The sequence below is a fragment of the Strigops habroptila genome, chromosome 7 (genome assembly GCF_004027225.2).
Source record: "Strigops habroptila isolate Jane chromosome 7, bStrHab1.2.pri, whole genome shotgun sequence".
NCBI lineage: Eukaryota > Metazoa > Chordata > Aves > Psittaciformes > Psittacidae > Strigops > Strigops habroptila.
Genome location: NC_044283.2, coordinates 60,516,076 through 60,543,634, shown reverse-complemented (window position 1 = coordinate 60,543,634; position 27,559 = coordinate 60,516,076). Strand labels below are relative to the sequence as shown.

The window sequence follows — 27,559 nt, the reverse complement described above, 5'->3', positions numbered from 1 at the left end:
ACAGCTTGCAGCCGTCCTGCATCAGATGTGATAACACAGGTGGGGCTGCTCTGCCCTGCCCTGGGAGCTGAGTGAGCCACCGGGGCTGCCTTCCTACACACCACGCTCTTCTCATCCCTGCCTCCTGCTTGTTTTCACCACCTCCACCACCTCCTCAGCAGCCCTGCAGCACCGACCCAGACCTGCTGCTGGTAAGTGAATTGGTAGCAGCAGACAGATTTAATTTGGGGTAGTGACTTGCTTTCTCTTCCATGAATTGCTTATGCTGCCATCACTAAGGAATTAGATTCAGCAGCTGTTTTCCTCCAACAGTCAAGGAAAACAGCAGAACACTTGTCTACATTTTCCCAGCTTTGCAAGGGAAATTAATGAAAATATGTTTTATAAATGGGGGGCAAAAGTCTCAAGGCGTAAAGTAAAACCAGTAAAAAGGTGAAAAGTTAGAATATTTTGCAGAAGCTACCGTACTTGGAGTTTGCCCATGCATGTTAATGCACTGCAGATAACACACATGCAAATGCCTGCACACACAAGGCGCTGCTTACTCTGTCTCCACTTAACACACAGGGCTCTTTTCACAGAAGGTAGGTTGCAAATCCCTAGTAAATCGGTTGGCAATTAACTTACAGATTGCCTGAATCGCATTATCCTTATTTACTCAAATGGTTTTAACTGCCTACACATGTTCCTGAGGAAGAGGACTGTATGGTCCTGGGCTGGCAGTACTAGGCTGTACTGTCCTCTTTGTGTGCCCACATCCATTCTCTGGCCAGTCTACACCCCTGTAAGTGCAAGTGACTACAGGGAAATAAAGGTATGCTTACAACTTCTGTGAATCTGTATGTATCCAAAGCCTAAAATGCACATCTGTAGTACATACAGTACTGTTTCAGCTTGCAGATTGCAAGACTAAACTTTGTACCCATTAAAACTAAGAGAAGTAATAGCTCACTTTTAATTGTGGTTTCTCTGACAGTTTCAAGTATTCAGAAAAAAGAAAACAGGCTATTTTTTAAAGGGTTTGTGACAATTTCCTTTAGAAAACTGCTGAAAGCTGCCTGTGTCTCCAAAACTCTTTCTTCTTCAGTAATTTCAGTGCTTATTCTCTATAAAGTACTTTGAATAACTGCCTGGATTAAAATCAACTAAACAATGAAAATGCACTTCTGAATTTTGCCATTCAGAAGTTTACTACAACTCCTGTAGTATTGTTTTTGTTTTCATTTGAACTGCAAATCCTGCCGGTCCCAAAAGCTTTGCAGGAAGACTGGCAGGAATGAATGTTGCTTAGCTTTCTAAGCTAAGACATACAAATAGTTGACTGAAATTGCTTGAAAGCCCCCAGATACGGTATTGCTGTGGCTAAAGTAGGTTTAAATCGATGGAACTTTGCAGTATATTTTGTTGTTTTTTGATGTTTTTGTTTAGTGGTCCCTTGTCTGTAGGGAAAAATGAGACTTTGTACTTTAGAAGTCTCAGAAGAATACACAGGGAAGTGACTGTATGAGATGTTCATTTTCTGTGCACCGCAACAGTGGTCAAAGTGATTTCATGATACTTTTTAAGAAAGCAATTTCATTTTGCCATTAATTAAAGGTTAAATCTCAAGATCCAGTACTTTGCCTCCTGACAAATTATTCTGACACTAAATGTCTCTGAAAGAAAGGGTTTTCTATTAGGCTTGAACTGAAATTGATGCTGGCAATAAAAACATTTGGGAAAAAAAAGAAATTTGTAAAATTCCTAAAGAGTTCATAGATTTTATATTTAACTGATGCAAAAATAACATATTATACCCAGAGCTGGTATCATGAGTATATGAAACACATTAACAAATATTTCTGAATACAGCAGGCAGTGTACATTGTCATTGAATCTTCTGCTTATTTCTGATCTGAAGTAGGTATTTGTATGCTATTGACAATGAGTTCTAGGAAACTTCATTTAAAGAATTTTAGTTTGCAAGGAAATTGATTTGATTAACATTCATCATGCCTGTTTCTTTGTCCTGCACATACTCTGACTTAAAATGTTTCATGGTTGTTTGTCACATTAAAGGTAATAAAGAATTCTTTAAACAAGGCCTAAAGCAACATTCAAAAAAATCCATTCCTAAAGAGCTATTGCAAAGACTTGACAGTTATATTATCTGTAAAGGCGCATGCTCCTGTACTCCTCCGGTGAAGTTTATTGCTAGATCAAAAATTGAAAGGTTGGTTTCTAAAATACCAAACTGTTCATTTCACTGCAAATACTTACCCACAGTGGAAAAAAGGTCTCCAAAAAAAGAAAAGCAAATCAAAAGCCTAACTCGAGCACACAGGTATAATTTACGCTGTTAGCACTTCATCTTCTCTCAGCACACTGTTAGCCAAGATCCAGATTTCCACTCTCAGAGGTTTCCATGAGTCACCCACACAAAGCCAAGGCTGCCCTGATCTTATGGTGACAGCCCCAAAAAGAGGGAGAAGCTGGGCTGTGGGCCTTCCCAGGGCTTCTTCCCAGCAGCATGTCCAGAACTGTGTCATTTTGTCATCCCATGGAGCTGCTGTGATGGAGTCTTTGCAGCAGTTAGTTACTCTCCTTTGAGAAGAGAGACGGCTAGCACAGATTTCATAGAGCAACTGAGAAATAACCATTCGAGTTTTAAGTGGATGAGTATTCTTCAGTTTCTTTCTGCAATAAATTCTAGTAGCTCTGAAATTGTAAAATTATTTTCATTATTAACCCAACATCTGAAATATAGATTTTTTTTTTTTTTTTTTTTTTTTACTCTGATAAATGGTATATGCCCACAAATACACCTTTGCCTGAACAGGCAGCCATCAGGAAGAGTAGCACCCAGACAAATCCATGTCTTCCACCTACAGCATCCCACCCTATCACTGCAAGCAACACAAGCTCAGTGCAACCATGAGGGGCCATGCTGATTTACATCAGAGGTCCAGCTAGAATGAATCCAGCCTCTGCTTATAGCTGCCAGTAACCAATGCCTTCACAAGAGACAATATCAAAGAAGACTATTTTTCTCTGGCAGATTTGGGCAATTGGTGGGCTCAGGCCTTCCTGAACTGGACGTTTCTGGTCAACAGTTTTATTAAATAGCCATTGAGAAACTGTCTGCTATGGATATGTCTAATCCTTCTTGTAACTCATTTATCTCACTTTTGCAGTGTTCTTTGCAGGGATGTGTACAATCTCATCATAGCCCAATTGGCAAATTAAATTTAACTTCAAAGTACTGTCTGTTGTTAAGAATGACTGTGAAAGTTGTGTGATCCTGTATTTATGAAAATAGATTCTGCTTCTGTGCTTATTGTCTGCCAGTCGAGTTCAGTCTGGCAGATTAAATCTGTTTCATTCCTGCATGAAAAGTTTGTTTCCTAAAGAGCATCTCTGCAATTTCTGTGCAAGTGCTGAGTTAGGTTTTATTGCTGGTCTGTGGGAAAAAAAACCCAAAACAATTAACAAAAGAAACAAGGAAGAATTTAATTATTCTGTTGACAATGCCAGAGGTCAGACTCTACTTTCCCCCATTTGCTCATAACTTTATATCAGCAATACTGAAACATTAAGATGAGAAAAAAGTCTGATAAGTAAAATACTGTTCTGGTATGTTGAGTGTTTGGTACTTTGCTTGGCATGCTAGCAAACATCTGCTCAGCGCATGGTGAGACTTCCAGCAGAAGGTTCCCACTGCGATTCTGAACACACATCTCTGCTTTACCAAAGCATCCTTTCAAATGCCAGTGATTGATGTCAGCTGGATTAGCCCAGAAATTACTAAATAAACAGCCTTAAAAAATTAACTGCCCTCCTAACAGGTAGCTAAGTCTCCTCCAGCACAGGTAGAAAATAGTATAGGCAGTTTATCAATAAGAGGCTTCCAATCTTTAAATGTTGCACATTTAATTGATGTTCAACTTACTTAAAATCCATTTTAGCTTAAATTAGAGCTAGACCCATTATAATTACATTTGGAACATGGTTTCTTTTCATTCTAGGAAAATTGGGCCAGAATTAATGGTTACTAAACCATTAAGACCTTGTACATTTGCCAGCAGAGAAGACTGCAGTTTTGGCAGAAAAGGCAGCCTTGGGCTAGATTTGGGATAGCATCACTGGGAGGCAGATGAACCAGCCTTTACATGCAGACAGGTCTGTTGCTGAAAGTAGGGCTTCCAGGGGTTTAACTGAGCTGATTGATAGTCACAAAGGAGAGTCCAGATGTCTGTCAGACAACCTTAGCAAACTGACAAAATAAGGGCTTGGGTTTTTATGTGATCATATGACTGTGTTAGATTAAACAGCTTTTTTTATGTCTCATTTTATTAACCACTCTCATATTAATTCAGCATGTCTGAAACAGTCTCAGAATTTGCCTTCTACCTTGCTGCAAGCTAGGGTATGGGACTGATCATCCCAGAGCTCCTAGCTGCTCATCTTCCCTCTCTGTTCCCATGAACTACTGCATTACTAACATGTCCTGTAGTGACAGTTAAAGTAATTGGACTCAGGTGTGTCAACATGATATATAAAGAGAGGCCAGATCCCACCTAAACATCCCTGTGCCACTTAGGAAGAACAAAGTGGTCAAAGGTCTGCCTGCACAAGGGGATGCCCCTGCAGTGCAGGTGGATGGCTCATTGGCAGGAGCCTGGCTGTCAGGGGAGGTGAGCCAACTTTAATTATTCCACAACTACCTTCTAGTTATTAGATGGAAAGCAAACCCAAGGAAGAGAGTTACTTGGTAGAGGTGTCAGTTTCCATGTTCCCATACTGTCAGAAAAATATGATAAAAAAGATAACCAAACAATTTTAGATTTGTTACCATTGCTCAGGAGTGCTAGAGGTTGCAGGAGTATCTTTACTGTCAAACCACCTCTTTAAAAGAGTATCTAACAGGCAAACATTAAGCACAATCAAAACTAGAAAGAAGGCTGATGAAGTGGACGGACAGAAGGGCATTTTGGACCTCAATAATTTTGAGCCAGTCTTTCAGTGAGTCACCTGTTGTACCTGTGGGTTCCAACAAGAATGGAGTTTATGTACAGTCCTCTCTGCCGGGGCAGCCCTCCAGAAGGAGCATAAAGTCATGCTAGTGCCTGCTGTGAGAGGTATCTACTCCCACGTGCCAGGAGAATAGACGCAGTTGGTACCCGTGGCCAGATGCTGCTGCAGTGGAGTCCTGGGGGGGAGGGAGGGGTTGGTGTCAGTGAGAAAGGACCTGGGGTTGCTCCATGCTGGACACAGCTGCCTCCAGCCGGACCAGCAAACCCGCTACTGGCCAAAGCCAGGTGTGTCAGCAATGCTGGTAGTGCCTCTCTGAAAACCTATTTAAGAAAGGGTAAAAGGTGCTGTGCAGCAGCTGTGAGAGAGGAGTGAGGAAAATGTGGGAGAAACAGCCCTGCAGACACCAAGGCCAGTGAAGAAGGAGAGGGAGGAGATGCTCCAGGCACTGGAGCAGTGATTCACCTCAAGAGGACAGCTGGGTAGGCATCAAGGTCAACCCACCACAACAGACCATCAGGGTGTAGGGGGACTTTTCTATCTCCCTAATACTGCATGGGAAGTGAAGCAATATGGCAGACCCAGCTTCTCATCAGCTCTGTGAAATCTCCAGGTCCGAGCCCACGGGATGCAAACTTCATGTCTGAAGGAGAGAGACATAGATGGACATCTGTAAGTCCCACAGTAGGTTCCGGTGCTGAACACTGGACCAAACAGACACATCTTTCCTCTCTGTGCCTAACTGAATCTTCCCCTTTCCTGTTTTTTCATTTCTAGAGGAAGGATGGCAGAAGGCCAGTCACACTTAAGTATTCAGATGTCAGACTCAAATACAAATGGCACCCCCAGCAGAAAGCAGTCCTCTGCAGACTTAGCTGGCAGGGGAGGAAGCATACTCACTTTCCACAACATCTCCTACCACGTGAAGATGAAGACTGGGTTCCTGTGTTATCAAAAAACAGCTGATAAAGAAGTTTTGAGAGATGTCAAGTAGGTATTTAAACATCTCTTTAGAGCATGTTTATGTTGTTTTTCTGTCTGGAGAGTTGAGTCTACTCAAGTCACTGAGCCACTAAGCACAATATACAGAATTTGATTAAGGTTTAGAAAAAATATGCACATGTATGGTTGCTTTGTACTTGCTATCAACTGTGCTTAAGCTTCCCGATAGGCCTCAGTGGTCCTCAGTCATTAGACTTGTACAATAGTACTAGTCTGTACAATAGAGAGCTCACACTGCTGGCACCAGGGAGGGACAGCCTTCCTGGCTGCTAATAGTCACTGGGGGCACACAAGCCAGCTGTGGTTGTTTCACACTACTTGGCAAGCCTCCCACTGTGCTGTGATGTTCAACTGAGATACCAACAGCCTGTCCTCAATGCTTGCATCTCCTTTGGTAAAGTAGCCTTTGGGAAGGTTAATTTTGGGGGTTTTAACTTAAAGTGTTTAATACAGTAATATAAATGAGGGTTAGGTTAACTTTGAAGAGATGTAAAGTTTTCTCCCATCCTCAACATTGAGCACCACTGTAGTAAAGGAATCACATTGTTATGGCCTTTGTTCAATAATTTATGCATAAAGTTTGCTCATTCACAGTTCAGTAGTTAAGCTAAGTGGCAAGTACTCATACAGTATGCCATTCCAAGGCACACATGCCTTTCAGCTCCCTAACTCCAATCTCTATCATAAATATTCACCCTTTTGTGTAGCTCTGTCTGTCCAACTCTCTGCCCATGCAATTTCCACACGTTCTAAACATGAGCTCTTAAAATCTTTCCTACTTTCCTTAAGAGCCATAAGTTATGGTAACTCAATTGACTGACATTGGTCATTTGCAACAAAGTGAGCAGAAGGCCCGTTGTGTGGCTTATTGTAAAAGACCAATGTTAAACACACATTATGCTTTTCCCTTTTAGAAAATGCAACATTTCTAGTTACATATGCAACATTTCTGTTACATATTGTTATTTTGTGTTAAAATCACACATAACATAACATAACGTATGTATAATGTATATGCTTCTTAACCTGTGAAACCATAAATTTCCGCAATAAGAAATTGAAAGCAACAAATACGGGAAGGAACAAATATGCATCAGGAAGAGCGAAAGGAACAGCTGTACTTGGCCAGGTCCACAGCCAAGTACTCAGATCGCTGATAACAACCAGTACCAGAGTGCAGTTCAAGATAAACCTAGTATCATAACAGGCAGGTATTTGTATGTGCAATGTGATTCTTGTGTACACCAAAGTTTGTTGAGCATGTATTTTAGGGGCTAGTCAGGAAAAATAGCAGTGATGCCTTCACACTTCCCATTGTCCTGGTTTTGGCTGGCATAGTTAATTTTCTACCTAATAGCTGGTGCAGTGCTGTGTTTTGGGTTTAGTATAAGAGAACAATGCTGATAACACACTGATGTTTTAGTTGTTGCTCAGTAGCTCTTACCCTGATCAGGGATTTTTCAGTCGCATGCTCTGCCAGTGAGGAGGGGCACAAGCAGCTGGGAGGGAGCAGAGACAGGACACTTGACCTGTGTCAAAGGGAATAGCCAAAGGGATATTCCATACCATAGAACATCATGCTCAGTGTATAAACTGGTGGGAGCCAATGATTGCTGCTCAGGGCTGTGCTGGGCATTGGTCAGTATGTGGTGAGCAATTGTGTTGTGCATCACTTGTTTTTCTTCAGTTTTATTCCTCCCTCTCCCTTTTCATTATTATTACTATTCCTATTATTATTATTAATTATTATTGTTATTAATAATAATAATAAATTTTACTTTATTTCAATTCTTATCTGTTCTTATCTCAGCCCATGGTTTTTACCTTTTTCCAATTCTCCTCCCCATCCCACCAGGGCAAGGGGAATGAGCAAGTGGCTGTGTGGTACTTAGTTGCTGGCTGGGCTTAAACCACAACATCCAGCAAAAAGATAAAGAAAAGGCAGGGGTTTTTGCATCTACTGTATAATTTCTATAGGGTCTTTTCCCCAAATCTTAAAAATCTTTTCTACCTGGCTTTTGAGTTTCATGTGGCTTAAAATCAGATACAGAGAAACTATCAACTACGGTTTCTGTAAGAACAGGCAAATCCCTAATATGTTCTGTCTTTAGGGCCATTATTTTCTCTGATAAGAGAATAATACCTTTAGAACTGAATGGGTTAAAGCAAGTGTTTGCTTCACTTGTAGAGATCCATGAGGGAAAAGCACGCGTACCAGTTTTGCTACATTTTACTCACAATTTCTGTGTTGTCTTCATCATATGAGGATTAGTTCTTCTTGAATTAGGAATAAAAAATGAAGGTGGACTTTGACAGATCATAAATATTGTTTATGATCAGGCAGCTACATTAATTCCAAAATTAATGGGATGCAGAAGGCAGTTCTACAGATAATTTACATTAGCCTACCAGGTGACACAGTGAGAGAGAGAAAATCACCCATTTGTTTTATAAAACCTATCTGTTTTGTCTTACAGTGGCATCATGAGACCAGGACTGAATGCAATTTTGGGACCCACTGGCGGTGGTAAAACGTCGTAAGTTCCCTCTTTGCCCTACTCAGAAATTACACCAAGGAGAAAATGACTCTGCACGTATTTAGCAGTAATGGACAATACTTTGAGGGAAAGATTTTGCTTTCATTTAGGTCTGTGCAAATCTCACTGGTTTCTGAGAAATATCTGAATTCAAAAAAGACAATCACCTTACATGACACAGGTGTAATTCAATTTTAGTCCACACTTTCTTGATACACAATCCTCACATATCACTCTCAGTTATGCTATAACACACATGCACTATGAAATTGCACAGATCTCCTTTCCTTAGGAAACCAGGACAAGAGAAACTCAGCCCTTGAAAGTGGCTGGGGATTTTTCTAAATAGCAAAAAAAAAAACCCATGGGATACTTTTATATAGCTTTTTGTTCCATGAACTGGATTTGTGGTTCAGAGAGCTTACTTCCTGCATACTCATCCAACAAAGTAACCAACTTTTCTCCTAGTCTGCTTGACATTTTGGCTGCAAGGAAGGATCCCCATGGGCTTTCTGGAGACATTTTGATCAATGGAGCTCCTCAGCCTGCCAACTTTAAATGTACCTCTGGATATGTAGTACAGGTAAGTATTTTTTAGCACTCTATGGATTTTACTGTCCTCTTCTGACTGCAGTTGTAAGAAGTTGCTGCTGTGTTCCAAATACATTGCCTTGAACCAAGAATCGAGGCTGGTGCAACAGCAACTCTTTATACATCCACCCTCACTGGAAAAGATACTTTGCTTTGTATTTGACTCTCTTTCTTTAATGCTCTAAGCCAACAAGAGCAGGTGCTTTGGATCCCTTCTTGTTCTCCATTTGGGGGAACAGCCATAGGCTAAAAATGTGCATGGAGTATTTTCTAAGTATGGTGCTTTCTGGTAATATACAGCTTGTACCTCTGCATGCCCAGGGGCAATGTCACTAAGTCCCATTCTAAGAACAACTTTGTTGTGCCAGCGTGGGCTGCAGAGAAAGACATGTAAAGGACAAAAGAAGGAAAACTGTACCTCTCTCTTAATTTCTTCCCCTCCCCGCTACCCGTGCTTAACAGCATGCTTGTAGTGTATCAACACCTGACGAGATGCATCTATGAAAACCCCTTAGAAAAGTGCAGTCAGCATGTTACAGAAAGGCAGTCTATCAAAGCACACATAACTCTTTGAACTTTCTACATCTGACAGATCTCTTTTGCAAGAGACAAGCAGCTAATACTGAAAAAATCTACCCTCCTTCCTCCTTTGCTGAAACAAGCTTGGAAAACCTTCACCCTACCCCCCGTGGACCCAACCTCTCTTTTCCTTAGATCCCTTTAGCCCTTCAGTATCTCACTCAACACCTCAAAAAATCTGAGTAAGGTAAGAAGATGTGAGGGATAGTTTTGGATACGTTGCTATTTATGCATTTTGGTGTCATGCATGATGGAGGATGTTCCTGTACTGTGTTGTTTTATAAATAAAGGCAAATACAATTACATGCATGAAATCAACTCTCTGCTATGACACAGACATTGAAGATGCACCTTACTGCATGTTCTGGTAGCTGCTACTATCCCTTACCTTGCAGGGACAACATAAAACACAGGTAGATGCAGTTTTCAGAGGAACAAAATAGCAATTGCTAAGTGACCACCAAGTAGCTACTTTTTGTTTTGTTTTGTTTCGTTTTTTAAATGAAGGATGATGTGGTGACGGGAACCCTGACTGTAAGAGAAAATTTGAAGTTCTCAGCAGCACTCCGTTTGCCCAAGTCAGTGAAGGAACATGAGAAAAATGAACGAGTGAATCAGATCATCAAGGAACTGGGTTTGAGTAAAGTGGCAGATTCCAAGGTAAGGTGTGTAAGTATGGTGCTTAAATCATGAACAAATCATAGAATCACAGAATGTTTTGGGCTGGAAAGACCTTAAAGCTCATCTAGTTCCAACCCCCCTGCCATGGGCAGGGACACCTCCCACTAGAGCAGGTTACTCCAAGCCCCATCCAACCTGACCTTGAACACTGCCAGCGATGGGGCAGCCACAGCTTCTCTGGGCAACCTGTGCCAGTGTCTCACCAACTTCACAGTGAAGAATTTCTTCCCACTGTCTAATCTAAATCTCCCCTCTTTCAGCTTGAAGCCATTTCCCCTTGTCCTATCACTACCTGCCCTTCTAAAAAGTCACTCTCCAGCTTCCTTGTATGTCCTTTTTAGATACTGGAAGGCTGCTCTAAAGTGTCCCCAGGTATTAAGTGATTTCTTTAATTAACCAAATGGCTCAGCTTGGCAGATAAAAAAAGAGTAAAATTAAACAGACTATTTCAGTACTACAATAACGTTTCTGTATGGTGACCTGTATAGATGCCGCTATAATACTGACTGACATATGCTGTTACATTGAGGGGGAGGGAAAGGTAGTCTGTTGCTGGAGAAAAAAGAGAACACCTCAAGTAATAATAATGTTGAGAATTGGCCTGTGTGAAGTAACATCTACATCTGCACTGACAGTAGGGTCAAAATTTCTTACAACTCTTCCCAAATGCTGCCATGTCAGTAGGATACTGTTCACTCAAGCATTTGTTGTCAGGCCAAACAAGACAAGTTTCTTATTTTGTGGCAGGTTGGCACACAGTTCACTCGTGGGGTGTCTGGAGGAGAGCGCAAAAGGACGAGTATTGGGATGGAGCTCATCATAGATCCTGACATCTTGTTTTTGGATGAGCCAACTACGGGACTTGATGCCAGCACTGCTAATGCTGTTCTACTGCTACTGAAAAGGTGATGGCCTTGGAAACAACTTCCTGTTTTCGCTACTCACTCTGCTATGTTTCAGTTGTATTTGACTTAAATCACAGAATAGGCAAACAGGGAAATCAGACATGTAATTGTTTATGAGTGAGCCAAGGCTGCAAAAGGGTTAGGAAAAAGGATGTATGATTTCTCTCACTCCAAAGCAGCTGCTTACAGCGGTACACAAAACACCTTGCGCAAAGCATGTGCATGCCAGGACTACAATTTGTCTGTGATAGCTGTCACAGGCAGCTTCCTTTTTATTTTCATGTCTGCCTGGGCCAGAAAAGTGATTAAAATGCCTGTTGTCTGGGAAAGTGATCGATTTTAATATGGACAGTAGTTAGAACACAGCTGGCTGTTTTGCCATAAGCAAAATCTCAGGTCTATCTTGGGAAAACAAGCACAACATGTTTTTCGTTTGCAAATTTCACATAGTTTTGCATTTACAACAAGCAAAGAAGACTCAAATGCCTTTCTTCAGAGGTTTCTGTTTGCATCAAAATCTTCCCAGGACCTTCCCCTCCAACAGCATTCCCAGTGAGAGGGAACTTTCTTTTCTCACACAGACACTACAAATATGTCCCAAATATTTTCTTTTTCTTTCCTTCCCCTCCAACCCCATCCACCAAGTTAATCAAATTTAACTATAGCTTAACTGAACTTGTAATTTCTCTTATCTAAAGGCTGAATCAACTTGCAAAGCTAACATCTCCTGTTGTTTGTCACATTCAGGATGGCAAAACAAGGAAAAACAATAATCTTCTCCATCCACCAGCCTCGGTACTCCATATTCCGACTGTTTGACAACCTGACGCTGCTGGCCGCAGGGAGAGTGCTGTACCACGGACCCACTAGGCATGCCATGGAGTACTTCCAGTCTATTGGTGAGCACAACTCACAGCAGGGCCAACTGCGGCAGCATCTTTAGTTTGCATTAACTTCAGTGAAATGCCAACAGCACTTGATCAGAATTGAACATAGTGTGTGTTAGCAAGCCAGGGATTTTAACAGGCTAAGCATTTTATCTTGCTTTTTCACCTCTGGACCCATATGTGGGTTTGGATGATAGGGCTGACCTCTAATCAACTGTTCCTGAGCTTATCTTAATTAGACAAAGCCCAGGCTAGAGCTGAGAAGGGCACTTTGCCAGCTGTCACCTTTACTTTCACTGATAGAGCTGTCTGGCAGTGCCATTCATCTCTTGGGTTAGCACAGACCATTTAAAGCTTGCAGTGCTTGTAGTGCAGGCTGCTCAATGGGCAGTGATGTGGCTGTGAACCATCAAACTGTGCTGGCAGCCCAGAAAGCCAATCGTATGCTGGGCTGCATCAACAGGAGCGTGATCAGCAGGTTGAGGGAAGTGATCCTGCCCCTCTACTCTGCTCTAATGAAACCCCACCTGCAGTACTTCATCCAGCTCTGGGGCCTCCAGCGTAAGAAGGATGTGGACCTGCTGGAGTGACTCCAGAGGAGGGCCACAAAGATGCTCCAAGGGCTGGAGCACCTCTCCTATGAAAACAAGTTGAGAGAGTTGGGCTTCTTGAGCCTGTAGAATAGAAGGCTCGGGGGAGACTTTACAGCAGCCTTTCAGTTCCTGAAGGAGGCCTGCAAGAAAGCTGGACTTTTTATAAGAGTAAGTAGTGATAGGACAAAGCATAATGGGTTTAAACTGAAAGAGGGTAGATTTAGATTAGGTATCGGGAAGACATTCTTCACAAGGAGGGTGGTGAGGCACTGGAACGGGTTGCCCAAAGAAGCTGTGGCTGCCCCATCCCTGGAAGTGTTCAAGGCCAGGCTTTGGGCAACCTGGTCTAGTGGAAGGTTGGGTTCCAATCCATGGCAGGGGGCTGGAACTAGATGAGCTTTAAGATCTTTCAAACCAAACCATTCTTTGATACTATGATAGCCATGCACAGCATTCTGCCAGTCACACAACCACCACTTAAAGCTTGTAATGCTGTCACTGCAGGCTACGAGTGTGAGCCATACAACAACCCTGCTGACTTTTTCCTGGACGTCATTAATGGAGACTCCACTGCAGTGGCAATGAGCAAGACTAATGAAACTGGCACAGGTATGAAACACAGAGCTGAATGAAACTGTCGTAATGTGTATTTTGCCAGAAGGTGTCTGGCACACCACAGATACATTGCTTGCAGGTGTCAACCAGTAACCATGTTGTACAAGCGTATGGTTGTTTGTATGCATGAGAGTATCACATACTGATGATCCATGTTGCTTTGTAGGAAAAAAACCCCCACAGTCTCCTAAATCTTTTTTGTTTATACATGAAAAATAATTAACATAGCCTGAAATAAGTACCAAATTCACGTACTACTATATAAAATATTCCTGTGTATGTGAGAATAGTTTGCCTGTCATAAATAGATATTTAGTAGTTTATCATTGCTATCCATTTCTTCACAAACTGACCTGTCTACTTTTGTGTCACACTCAAATGACAAGATGTTAAAAGTGAAAGAATGTCTTTCTGTGTTGAAAGTATAATACGTGGAAAAATAAACTATTTTGTTACCTCTCAACACAGAGAAAGATCTTCTTTCATCTTTGAGGCAAACAAACTGAAGTCCTGCAGAAGGAGAGACAATAAACCAGGACAGTTTTTCCAGTTAGGGAAATGGAATTTGATAATTTGATGTGGTTATGACTTGTAATTTTTACCTAATGGAATAGTTTATCTGTTATGAAATTACCGGTTTCCTTCCTCTGAGTAGGGTGGGAAGGGAAGGTAGAGATAGGGGACCAGTGTTCTCGTGATGCTTCTCTGGAGTTGTGGTAAGGCAGAAATGATGCCCAAACTAATAAAGCAAATCTCACCTACGTCCAGTAGCACTCCTTTTCATCCTGTCTGTTGCTACTCATTAACAGCACACTCCTTTCACGTGAATTGAAAGGGAAATGAAATAATGAATACCCTCTGTGCCCAAACAGAGTTTCACTATATCTTTACCAAAGAAGCAACATTTTACAAAAGTGCTGACTGTGTTCAGGGTCTGACTAATATTATAGTTGGCAACACATGTTGTATTTGTCATTGGGAAAGCACACACTGGACTACAGTTGAGAAAAAAAGGAGTCCAGCTGAAATTTCTTGGAGACTTGACAGACTCAAAGGTTTGACTGAAGCAGATACATGCAGGATTACCTGGATCTAAAAGTCTGGGAGGTCTAGGATTAGCTCATCAGATCTGCAAAACAGATCACTTGTAGAAACCCAAGGTGAGGAGGGAAATAACTTCTTGATGAAAAGTCAGACTGTTGCCAGTTTGAAACTTCATTGGGAGACAAGGGTTTACCTAGAATAGTCTGCTGTGAAGCTGCTGCCTGTGGGACAGGTTGCACAGGCAAACACAGAGGTTTGGTCTTATTTATACTGACTCTTCTGAACTGCATGCTATGAGACTGAGTGCAATGAATCACTGGAACTAAATGCACATATTAATTCTTCTGCTTTGTTAGTAACTCTCCCACCCCAACATAACTCTCCTGGCTTAGCTCCCAAACAATCTTCCCATCCCTTACTGAAACAGTTGTATTTCTTTTTAATTTGTTTCAGCGGAGAGCACTGAAGAACACACTGAATATGATAAAACTTTGGCTGAGAAGTTAGCAGAAGAATACTTCAACTCTGCCTACTACCAAGAAACAAAAGCTGTATTAGAGAGTATTTCTTTGGGAAATAAAAAGAAAACAAAAGCAGTTTTCCAGCAAATCACATATGCCAATTCCTTCCTTCATCAGCTGAAATGGGTGTCCAAGCGCACATTTAAAAACCTGGTAGGAAACCCTCAAGCTTCCATAGCTCAGGTAACACTATTTGTATCTACCGTTTTGTGATATACATTGCATTTATTCCACTCGTGTTAGATAAGTCATTGGGACTGTTTTGCCTCTTGATATTTTAACTGCAGTAAGATCTGAAAGAAGAGTTTTCAAGTCTAGAAATCTGCTTCACTGAAAGATGTCCTGAGTGCTTCCAAATAAGCAGCATGAGGGGCTGTTCAGTAATTAAGTTTCAACTACTGAAAGACTTTGGGAGGCAAAATCTTGTCCAGCAGGGTATGCTCTTGCTCCCGGCCAAGAACAGATTATCTCCCAAGTAGTTTCACACCTTTACTCAAGAACATTCTTCAGACTCGACTCTAATTGTCCAGGCTTGGCACTGTGGGATTTGGCCTCAGATTTTCTTCCCGGCCAGGGAAAGTTAACAGACTACGCTTGGATACTTAGCTGAACTTCAGCACACAATGAAGTGCTGGCAGCTTGCTCAAGTGTAAAAGTATTTTCACAGTCTCAGAATATGAGTGTCATTTGGTCATTTCACTGTTCCTAATGGCAATGATGTCTTTTGGAGATGTGATGAAGACGTCAATAGGTTCTAACACCTGCCAGAGAAGGTGAGCATGTTCTGCATGAATGGCCTTGTTGGTGCTGCTTTTTCAGAAGAATCAATACCAAAAATGTAGATTTCTTCAAAGCTGCACATTGCCTTCAAAAATAAAGAATCCCTGGCTGCAGAATGACTAATCCTCAGGAATCCTCTAAGTCATGGGCCAAACTTTGCAGTCCCAGCACCATTAAAATTCCCACTGCAATTCTCAGCAATTCTAGAAGAGCCAATAGAAAAATAGATCCCAATACAGAGGTATAAATTATCTTCATCATGGTTTATACAATGATTAAACAAATACCCAGTGCAGAGAGGAAATGAGTCCAGAATGCCCGAGGTTAAAAGGCTTTGAGTATGTGTGTGTGCCTGTATGTTAATACTATGGAGATCCTTAATAATTGCGTTGTAAAAGCTTGACCTTGTGACAAGGATTAGATTCTCAAGGATCTCCTAATACCCCAAGGTCCTGACTTGTTTCTCACAATCTCTTCTATCTCCCATCTCTCATTAGGGATGGATTTTACAAGCATTCTTTTTACATGGTTCATTAAGCCTTCTTTCACTAATCTGCTCCAAATTGGCCTTGATATGATCCCTACCTTCCACTGCAATTGGCTTAAGAGCCAAATAATCCCTGGCGTTTGTTCCGTTCGGCAGGATTTTAGCCATAGGGTACCTCGGATCAACGGGGTTTATGGTGTTAGGATTCGTGCATTGCTCATGCGTAAAAATGACAGAACTGCTTGATGCCATCAGTTTTGCTGAGATTTTTGTCATTTGCATTTAGTATTAAAACAGTGTGATGTACATTTCGGACATCCTTGAGGCAGCTGGTGTCTTTGCGATTTAAACGGTGTGACAGACTGCAAATACCAGTACACCTATAGCCTGATCATAGTATCTTGCTCATGTTAAAAACAATCCCATGAATAAGATGTGTGATAGAGCCCAGCGATTACACATTGTGGAGCGTGAAAATAAACTGTCATCCCAAATCCAGCAGTCAGGAAAGATAGCTTTTGGTTATTGGTTGCCAAGATCATAGTAGCATTGAGATGGCTCCAGAAACCCCTGCAGAAACACTGCATGAAGAGCCATGGTCATCCCTTGAGCTGAAGCAACCCTTGTCACTGACAGCAGATGGGGAGTCTCAAGGAGGATGAATGATGAGAGGATAAGCAGGGAGAGTGCTGTTGCAATACATCACCAATTAACTTAATCATGACATCCAAGAATGGCTGAAACAGTGGTGGGGGAAAGGAGCATGGCTGAGGTTCCCCAGATGTGATGAGGGGTTCCTCAGGGGAAAGGTGCTATTCCCTATTTCTAACCTACCCCACCGAGCCCCTGCTATCATCCTCCTCCCATCACTGGTGCTAGCTACACTCGCCCACTATGTACTTAAAAAAAGCCCTACTGAAGCTTTGAAAGCAATGAGAATAATACTCGTCTTCTTTTCTATTTTACATTTAGCTGTGTGTTACGGCTTTCCTTGGACTGGTTATAGGTGCAATTTTCTTTGGACTTAAAGAGGACTCTACTGGACTACAGAACAGGTTAGTCAGTTTAGGTAATGGATATCCAACAATTTGATAAAGCTCCCTCATCGCTGTGATTGGTAGGATAACAAACAGCTTGGAGGATGAGAGGGAACCCGTGAGCTCCTTATGAACTATAGCTACCTCTTTAAAACCAATGCTTCCCTTCACGTCAGTAGGTAAGGCCAAGCCTACATTAGTGACTTCAAAGTGAGGATATTCTTCTGCCTCTAGGAAGGTCCCTGCAGAACTGAGAGGGATGCAGTTCTGCCCTGCCGTGCTGTAACCTGGACAAGCAGTCCAAACGAACTGAGTGACACTATGGATGACATTTTTCAGTGCCAGTCAGATTTCTGGAAACACCAAACAGCAGACATCATATTAAAAAAGGCTTAATTCAGCATGGCAGCATTTTAACTTCTTTTCTGCAAAGATTTCGCTAAGATAAAAAGATTAAAGATTAAAATATATAGACTTGGCTACATAGCCTGGGTAACTAAAGCTTTGCTCTTGTGACTATTTCTGTATACATACTAGAGTTTACCAGCAACAAGTCAGAAGGTCCATCTAAAACTAGATTGTACAATTATTCTGTTTGTGTGTCATTTTGACAGCTGTATGTACATGACCTGAAAAATGGATTCGCAACAAAAGAAAGCTTTGGAACACTCCATAGCATTTACTTTAAAATTGCCCAGTTTTCAATTGGATATGAAAGCCTTACATTTTAGTGGAAAAGGTGAAAACAACTTCTCACATTGCTTATTCAGTTCCTCACAGTTTGCATTAGACAAATGCCTCACAGACTGAGAATTTTTAATGTGCCTTTTCCCATGGAATTCAGGGTAGGAAGTCACATACTGCTGAGCTCCAGGCACTACGGCTGGATTTACATATACTGCAGCAGAAACGCTACATTTACATCACATCTTTAATAACAGCTTGCTGGTTTGCTTTTTCTAGAGTGGGTGCAATGTTCTTTCTGACAACCAACCAGTGTTTCAGCAGCATTTCAGCTATTGAACTCTTTGTTGTGGAAAAAAAGATATTTATGTAAGTAAAACATGCAAAAAGGTTGTCAGGTGCTACTGCTAGAGAGCTTGTTTGTTTGCCCTGCTGTAGCCAATTGTCACTTAAGTACACCTAGTGCAGAGTTTTCAAATTACTTCGTTGTTAGTGCTCGTTGCAAATGTACTCTTTTAGCCTGCTAGTGAGTTGTCTGCAAATCCCCCAAATGGTACCTATGATTGCAAACAGCTCAGAGTTTAAAATTATTAACATAAGTGGGAAAAAAAATACCTGAATACTCAATGTAGGTATTGATTAGTAAGTTTGTGACTTGCTAGTGAGGGCAGTAAATATTATCTAACTGGATTCTTTAAAGTTATGCAGATTACACTGTGTAGAAAAGGAAAATTATTTAAGCTGTAGCCTCTCTCTCTGTTTTGATGATGTGACACATATGTTTACTAAAAATTGTGTACACAAGTATCCATATTCATTTGCATATGAAAAGGGCACCATGACTATAGTACGTGGCGTACCGGTCATTTGCATTACAGCCTAACCATGAAAGAATTAGTTGATTTTTCCAGTTTGAGTTAGAATTCATTTGTCTTCACATGAAAATCTTACTGGTTTTTAGTGATTAAATTTGTAATATGCTGTATATATGTTCCAGACATGAATATATCAGTGGATACTACAGAATATCTGCATATTTCATCTCAAAGCTAATGGCTGATTTAATACCCATGAGGACTATACCAAGCATCACCTTCTCCTGTATAATTTACTTCATGTTAGGCAAGTATGGTCTCCTTCAGACAACAAACCAACAAGGCATTAACATTTTATATATGTACATGTATACATATATATTTATATAGGCAAAAGTACTCCTTCAGCATGGCAGTGGTTACTGTGCCTGTTTTTATCATAACACGCTGTTTACAGAAAAGACACATTTTCAAAGGTTTAAGCTTCCTGTCTAAATCTGTGACATGTCTCATTTCCACTGTCCTTAGAAGGAAATGTGCCGTTACTACATAGGTTTGATTTATTCCTTTTTGTTTATGGCCACCTTAGCTTCCAGTGACTTTTACAACATACTTTTTCCAGCTGTCTGCTGGAAACAAGTGAAGTGCTATACAACTGCTGCTCATGGAAGTGCTCTAGAAATTCCTCCTCCAATAGACAACTTGAAGACACAGTAAAGGGTTCACCTTGGACTGGGTGGAGTACAGTACTGTTAATTTCTACCCATTCTGCTATCTCCAGTGCTACTGCAGTTAAAGACATACTACTTTCATCCTGTCCTCCATTGACAGAGCATGTACATACGGGTTCTCACAAGCCCCACTGCAGTCTTGGGTCTTGGTGCTGTTAGATGATATGTATTCTGCAGGCAGGATACACTACCTAAGTCAGAAGAGTATTCAGGTTATGGAAGAGCTTTTGGCAGGATTATACTGAAACCCTTCTTGTTCTGATCTTTAAGGTTTGAAACCAACTGTAGAAGCTTTCTTTACAATGTTTTTTACCCTTATGATGGTGTCCTACACAGCCACTTCTATGGCATTAGCCATTGCAGCAGGAGAGAGCACGGACGCTGTAGCAAACCTGCTCATGACGATCACATTTGTTTTTATGACTGTGAGTAGCATTATTCAGTTTTCTAGACTGAATCCTGAAATCCTAGAAGATATCCCACAAGAACAGAGTTCAGCTGAATTCTGCAAAAAGATCGTGGGGTCAAGTATGTCAAATATGTTTCTGATTTGAATATTCTGAGACTGTGAGGTGAAATATTCTCATTTGTCCTTTTAATTAATAGGAACCGTGGGGACTGGGTGTGAGGGGAGGAGGGTGGTTCCTCTGCCCTTTTGTTTGTAGCTCTGGCAGTCAGCCTACTGCCTGGAAAGCAGAAAAGCAGCCTAGAGCTATATTTTGCTTGCTCTCCTTTAGCTTTGCCAAAGGCAAATTTGGCTGGCTGAGGACATGAACTTGCTCTCTCTCAGGGAGTTTCTCTCCTCAGCTGCAGACCCAATCATCAGTCATGTTAGAACCAGACAATACACAAACAGCTACAGTTAGAGGACAGGCACCATAAACAATGAGGCAATGCTGAGCCAACAGCTGAAACCCACATTGCCTCAGACCCAGGGCACACAAGCAAAACCAAGTGCACAACCTCAGCAGCTCCTCGCATCTGAGTTACAGCAGACAGTTCAAGTGAACCCATGTGGGGCCACAGATGGGAAGCATTTGGTTTTGATCCACATGTGAAAGCATTCCCTGTTACTCATTCTGGGAGAAGGGCTACATGAGGTTATGGCCCAAAGCAGGGTAACAGAAATGATTTGTACCCTCTCCCCTGTTCTTCCACTGGAAGAGTTTTATCTTTCAGAAATGCCTTCCCACTTGTTTCTGATCTGAAGAAGCAGAATCAAGAGCTAGAAAAGAACACGGTAACAGTATGTAATTTGGAATTTATTTTGTTGTTGTTGTGGCTTTTTTGTTATCCTTGTATCTAGATTTTCTCTGGGTTGCTGGTCAACCTCAGAAGCATCCTGCCCTGGCTCGCCTGGCTCAAATACTTTAGCATCCCTCGATATGGAATGACAGTAAGTGCTGTATGTTCCTGTGCACAGATTTGGAAAAGATTTGCTAGAAAGGAATGTCTTTGTTCATGATAAAGAAAACTCCAAACTTTACAGGCTAATGAGCAAAAGGTAAGCTAATTAAATATAGCAACCTCAGAACACAGGGAAATGTCTTGAAACAAGAAAGGCTTCTCATCAGCCAGCACCCAGTGCTGTTTAGGAGGGCCCATTTCTGTTAACACCAAACACCCATTTTGGAAACACCTCGCATGAGAGAGGCACTAAACAGCTACATCCACTAGAATGCAGCTGGACAAAAACAATACAGAGTAAAGAACAATGTTATCCCAAAAAACCAATTCTTCTCTTTTCCATCAATCAAAACCTCGTCAACTAAAACTTTCCTGCTAATGTTTGATAATTTAAAGCAGGATGATGTTTTGCAGAGAGATCTGGGCTTTAATATGCCTGTGCAGAAATAGTCTAGCTTGAGGGAGGTGTTAAAACCTGGCAATTGAATTATATCTCATGTTGTTAAAGTATCATTTCTTTACCTACTAATTTATGTTGTCATTGTTTCTTTTATTTTAAAAGGCTTTACAAATCAATGAATTGACGGGTCTGAACTTTTGCAGCAGCACCAACAACACAAATTTAATCAGCAACAATAATTATCCACAAATAAGCCAGCTGTGAGTATTCTGGTACATTAAAATGAATCCCATCACCAGTAACTTACAGAGTCCTAGAACATTTGTCTGTGAGATACTCACTAATGACCAGCAGAATATATTATATGGAAAATGACATTTTCACTGGGTTTTTGCATTTTGTCTGCAGAGAACATTCTACTTATAGTCATATTTAGTATTGATAACACTAGAAATATCTGGCATTATGCTTCTCACTTTAAACTGGATTTTCTGAAACACACACGCACTACAATTACACAGCCTCACAAAATCCATTTCAGCTTCCTACAGGAAACCCATTGTAGTTAGAAGAAAAACAAATTTACAAATAGAAAATTAAATAACATGTAGCTGGTCTGCTATAGACATAAAGCCACATGGCAACTTCTAGGGCTCTTCCTAGGTAATTCAAACTGACTAAGTTTACAAATGTGTGTGTATTTACCCATAGGTGGTGTTCTGGAGAGGAGTATCTGAAAAATCAAGGCATTGATGCAAATAGCTGGGGCCTGTGGCAGAACCACCTGGCTCTCGTCTGCATGACCATAATATTCCTTACCATTGCATACCTGAAACTGCACTTCATGAAGAAGTTCTCTTAAAGCCAGAATGAAAACCACAGTTCCCACTGTTCAGTAGTTTGATAAACTGACTGTGATCTGACTTGGTTCTTTTTTAAGAGACCTTCCTTTAAATTTTGTTTACGATTACACAACTCAACAATGTGAATGCCATCCTTCTATATTAAACACTTAGTATTACAGTACTTTGCTGATGTATAGCATTCCTCAGTTCTCTTTGCCGGAAAAAAGAGACAACTATTCACTTCTTCAAGGGACTGTTCAGACTTTCTGCGTGATGTAGCTATGAATTTGTTAAACAATGAAATTAGTATTTAATGGCTTAACCTGAAAACCAAAAATAATGGTTCTATCTTTCAAATAGGACCTACATGCACTGGCAAGCCAACTTATACTTTGCTTTTACCTCATTTACTTCTCCAGATTCCTTTCAGAATGGTTTCATTTCTTCTTAGGCTCTTAGATATTTTTGCTGCAAGGAAGGATGCACATGGCCTCTCTGGGTGATAAATGTACCTCTGAATGCACAGTAGAGGTAAATACCTGCCTTTGCTGTTTGAGACCCCCAGGGAACATTCCATGCAGACTTGAGCTGTCAGGTACTAAGCTTACTGTAATAAAACCTCTGTAAACTAGTTTCCATAGATCAGTATCTATATATGAATATATGTCGAACACCTTTCCATATATTCATATGTAGATAGTTTACATACATGGAATTGTCCTATCTCACATCCTATAATTCCATGGAAAGGATTTGGTTTAGGCTTAAACAACACAGCATTTAGGATAGTCTCGCTGGGTTAGATATATTTTGAACTTGTTGCTTATTTGCTTTTTCTTCAAAGTGTCTTTTCTGTTTGAGATTTGGGAGAATAGTCATAGTGTTACCCTGTTCTGTGAGATGTGACCCTAACCAGCTTTCTCTCTGCTTTGTTTTTAGAATTTAGCCAATCTCTATTTCACCTGCTTCATTTATATTGTTATATTTTGTAAATAATATATATGATTTTTTAAATAAAGAGATCCCAAATATTTCTGGAAAGCATAAAAACCTGAGACTAAGCAGTATTGTCTACAATTCTTTTTTGGGACAATATTTATAATCTTATTTTAGCAATCAAACCATCAACAGGGTCAAGTTTATTTAGTTACTTGCCAGGAGAAGAATTTATCCTCAGGAAATACCATGTGAGCACTAAATCCTAACCTACTCTTTTGCTCAGATTTTACATAAGCATTTAAAGTCAATGGGAATATATTTCATAAAAGCTATTTAAACATGGAAAAGGTCATCAGGATGCATACCAGCATGCTTCATACTACTCAGATTTGCATCCATGAGTGTTATTAGTTACTCACAGCACAATTTCTCACAGAAGGGAGGGGAGAAAAGGATAAATGCAGAAGTTGAATGCCTGTTCCATGTTTCTTTTACATTTAGTTCTGTGTTTTCTTTTACATTTAGGATGGCGAGGCAAGGCAGGACAATCTTCTTGCCTATTCACCTGTCTCACTATTCCATATTCAAAGTGTTTGACAGCAGGCCAGGGGTACCATAGCCCTGCCAAAATGCCTTGCAGTACTCCAGATAGATCAGCGAGCATTCCACAGCTGGGGGTTCTGGTCACAGTGACCGGCACTGGCTAAAACAGACTTAAACCTCTCACCTTGCACTGTGTTGGCTGCGTTTGTAAAGAAATAAAATATTTGACTTGCATTAGAGCCCAATTGGTTATGCAAGGTAAGTATCACTTAAATGAGCTGTAGCTCCCTCTTACGGTAAGGTCTGAGATGTTACACTGCTGTGTAAAATGCTGCCCGCAAGACAAGAGATTTCCACACGGCTTTTCAGGAGTCCTTGTTGTATTAAAATGAGTCAGTAAATCTGGATTTAATTCAGACACTCCAGCTCTATTACGAAACGGTTTGCAGGGAACGATTTACCTAATTATCCTGATACTTGCTAACTGATTCCTGGGGTGAGAAATGTCTGGTGAATAGTGCTTTGCATTCAGAATGTCCTGCCTCCATATTCAAGGTTTAGTAGGACGCTTGTTAGAACTAATGGCCAAAGCACCGAAGTGAGTTGCAGCTATTGGGACCAGATATGTATAGGTATGCTATGCATTGTACTGATAGTTCAGTTTCTGAGCCAAAGGCGTATTTTAACACTACTTTCTTAAATATATGGGGAGCGTATCATCTCCATTCTTATCTGAATGGAGATGGTAATAACTGGTAATTATTGGTAATAACTGAACTGTCATCTTTCTAAATATCCATCTTTCCAATGCAATGAACCAACATGCTGGAACTATTTATAAACTTTAGATCCAATCCTGACCTGAAGATTTGCCCTTTGCTGTTTCTGGCAGTGCCAAGGCTTTTTTGGTTTGTTATCAGTAGTACCTGTGTTATTGCTCTTTTAAGATTTTTTGTACCATTAGTCTTAGACCATTCTGTAACCTCTTAAATCTTACCTTGGTCATTTTTGATGCCAAGTATTGTTTTGGGTTTTTGAAGGTTGCAAATGTAAGCCATGCAACAATCCTGATTTTTCTCTGTCTCGTGGAATTTCCCCAGTATGAATTTCTCCTTTGATTCCTTCCTTTGTGCAGAAGGCTACAGCCGTGCAAATCAAGATAACAGCTTTCAGTACAGTCTTCCATCACAACTATTTTCTTGAGAATGGAATTAGAATTTGTGGTTTGATGCTGAAACACGTACCTCTGAGAATGCACCATCGTTCTTGGTGGTAAAATTCTGATCATGAAATAATAAGTAAGTAAAACCTTGGTTCTCCCCTTTTGTTTGGACACTTGTACAATTAGACTTGCACAAGCCAGTAGGTACATCATCTGTATATGCACTAAAACATGTACCTTTATGAACAAGTAAAGCACAAAAAAAGGGGGGGGGGGGGGGAAGTGGTTAGTAGAAGGGAAATGAGTCCAGAATGCCCGAGGTTAAAAGGCTTTGAGTATGTGTGTGTGCACCTGTATGCTGATACTATGGAGATCCTTAATAATTGCTTTGTAAAAGCTTGACCTTGTGACAAGAATTAGACTCTCCTAATACCCCAGGGTTAATGGTCCTGACTTGTTTCTCACAATCTCTATCTATCTCCCCTCCCTCATTAGGGATGGACTTTACAAGCATTCTTTTAGGAGAACATGGCTCATTAAGGCTTTTTTTCATTAATCTGCTCCAAATTGGTCTTGATATGATCCCTGTTTTTCACTGCAATTGGCTTAGGAGCCAAATAATCCCTGACATTTGCTCCTTTCGGCAGGATCTTAGCGATAGGGTACCATGGATCAAGTGGTTTATAGCGTTAAGACTCATGCATTGCTTGGGTTTAAAAATGTCGGAACTGCCTGACACCATTTTCTTCCTCAGATTTTTGTCATTTGAACTTAGTCTTAAACAACTGTGATGTACAAAATTCAATCATCCTGATTGTATCACTAACATGGTTGAGAATGTGTTTTTGTGTTTGAAAATCCCTGTTTCCGTTTGCTTACATTTAACAGTAAGCAATTTAATCTGGACTCTACAAAACTTTGAAAGACTTATTTATATTCAGGTTTTATGTGAAATTATTCAATCTGGTTGAAGATTTTGCTTTTAAACCCCCTGTCTGAACTACTTCAAAATAATTAAAAATAAATCACAAGCTGAAGGTTGTTACTTTCTTAAGAAGTACTATAATTTGTTTGAATTGATTAGTTTGAAGGAAGCTTTACAATAATCTTACAAGCTACTGCTTTTAAATTTTATTGTTGTCAGTACAGAAAGGGGTTTATATTTTCAGTCCTAGTAACTGAAAGTAATTCTTTGTTCCTTGTAAAGAACGCTCCATTTGCTGTAATAGCATAGCACTGCTAAATAGCAGTGGTTCTATGTTTTTACTAACCCTTTTTCCTCCTCAGCAAACCAGGGATCTAGGGAGAAGCGTTTTTTCCCCCTAAATACCTACATATATCATGTGAGGTATTCATTTCTGCTTGGTACAAACATTCATTTTATTCACTGCCTAAATTACAACTTTTCCATCTGTTTGATCAGCTGTTACAATCTCTCAGCCATAAATTCTGTGACTAGCAAGCACCTGATGTTATTGCTACATGAAAGGCAAGAACAGATACTAAACTGGCTAGATACAACTAATACCATGCTGCTCAGTGATGCTTGAAAAGCAGCTTCCTCCTCTTTGACTTATTTTACTACAAGTAATTGACTGAAGTCCAGTTTTCAAAGTAATAAATAATTACAGGAAAGACATCCAATTCCAATTAGGATTTCTCTTTAAGTTGAAAACTGCATCTTTTCAAGTGATTTGGAAGTACTAGTTGAAAATTGTGTGTGTTTATCAGTGAAGATGGGTTCAATATACCAAGCCTTCTATCAGAGTTCTTGCTTCTGTCGCAGGCCCTGTTGTGGTTAAAGGATAGGTGAAATTGCAGCACCTACTAAAGAGATTACAAGTGACAGATTTGATATACAGTTCTCAACAGAATTATCCCTTGATTCTATAGTCTTGACACTCACTCATCACAAGGTGTAAATGGCCTTAACAATCCTTAAGACAATTTACAGAAGAAACTTACTGTGAATTTACATTTACAGTACTCCATAACCAGAATTGTTAGTGTTACCATGTTGCCATCTTTTGTGACTTCTGTGCTGGTAGGTACAATAAAAACCTTCTAGGCCATATATTTACTACCTGTGAGGAAAGACATTTGTTTAATTTGGGTTTTCTGGGAGTCATCAAGGCAATTGTAGAGTCGAATCCTACTTAGGCAGAGAATGACAACCCATTCTACATGGAATTTCGATGATAACAAAGCATTTAAACCACTGAACACAAGGTACTGAACTTGCTAGCTGGCTCCTGTCTGGTTTCAGCATAGAGACCCATTTTTACAAAAAGATCTTTGTGTTATTACCAGTTACAGTTACTTCTTGCATTTTATTCTACTGTAAACCTGTCCCACTGTGTATCTTCTGACTAGGTAACTAGAAAAAAACCCCAAACAACCAAACCTGCACAACTAATTTGTGGCTTTTAATTGTTCTTTCTTTAGAATCACTGTTTTATTCTTTCTTACTAACAATGAGCATATGTTTATCAAAAAAAATAAATCGATAAAGAGAATTGCAATTCAGGAGATTGTTCCAGCATAGAGGATTAAAAAAATATCATAAAAGCCACAAAGAATTTATGTCAGACATTTGACCTTGACAGCCAATAAAGGTAATTCAGACATCCACTAGAGAATAAAGAAAATAATTAAGATAGCAACATGACAAATATTAAATATTGTATGTCTGTCTCTTTTCATCACAGAGACCAAAGAGCTACAGTTTAAGAACTCAAAACAACACCGTTTCTTTACATGTGGG

The 27,559-nt window shown here is 40.3% G+C and overlaps 1 protein-coding gene across 1 annotated transcript; it reads left to right on the top strand.

The window, feature by feature from the left end:
• Positions 1–22,408, top strand: ABCG2 (ATP binding cassette subfamily G member 2 (Junior blood group)). The gene is made up of 16 exons (XM_030491726.1): positions 1–191; positions 5,788–6,000; positions 8,490–8,549; positions 9,018–9,132; positions 10,227–10,379; positions 11,148–11,305; positions 12,053–12,204; positions 13,290–13,394; positions 14,898–15,148; positions 17,205–17,287; positions 18,233–18,322; positions 18,951–19,075; positions 19,770–19,924; positions 20,806–20,895; positions 21,469–21,566; positions 22,018–22,408. Exons 2-16 carry the CDS (start codon positions 5,795–5,797, stop codon positions 22,166–22,168), a joined length of 1,992 nt encoding a protein of 663 aa, XP_030347586.1. The 5' UTR covers positions 1–191; positions 5,788–5,794; the 3' UTR covers positions 22,169–22,408.
• The last annotated feature ends 5,151 nt before the right edge of the window (positions 22,409–27,559 follow it).

Excerpts from the sequence above, each read along its gene's own strand:
- ABCG2 (XM_030491726.1), top strand. The coding sequence starts at position 5,795 with ATGGCAGAAGGCCAGTCACACTTAAGTATTCAGATGTCAGACTCAAAT. Across the intron at positions 9,133-10,226 it reads CCTCTGGATATGTAGTACAG|GATGATGTGGTGACGGGAAC; the intron begins GTAAGTATTTTT and ends TTTTAAATGAAG. Across the intron at positions 20,896-21,468 it reads TCCCTCGATATGGAATGACA|GCTTTACAAATCAATGAATT; the intron begins GTAAGTGCTGTA and ends TTATTTTAAAAG.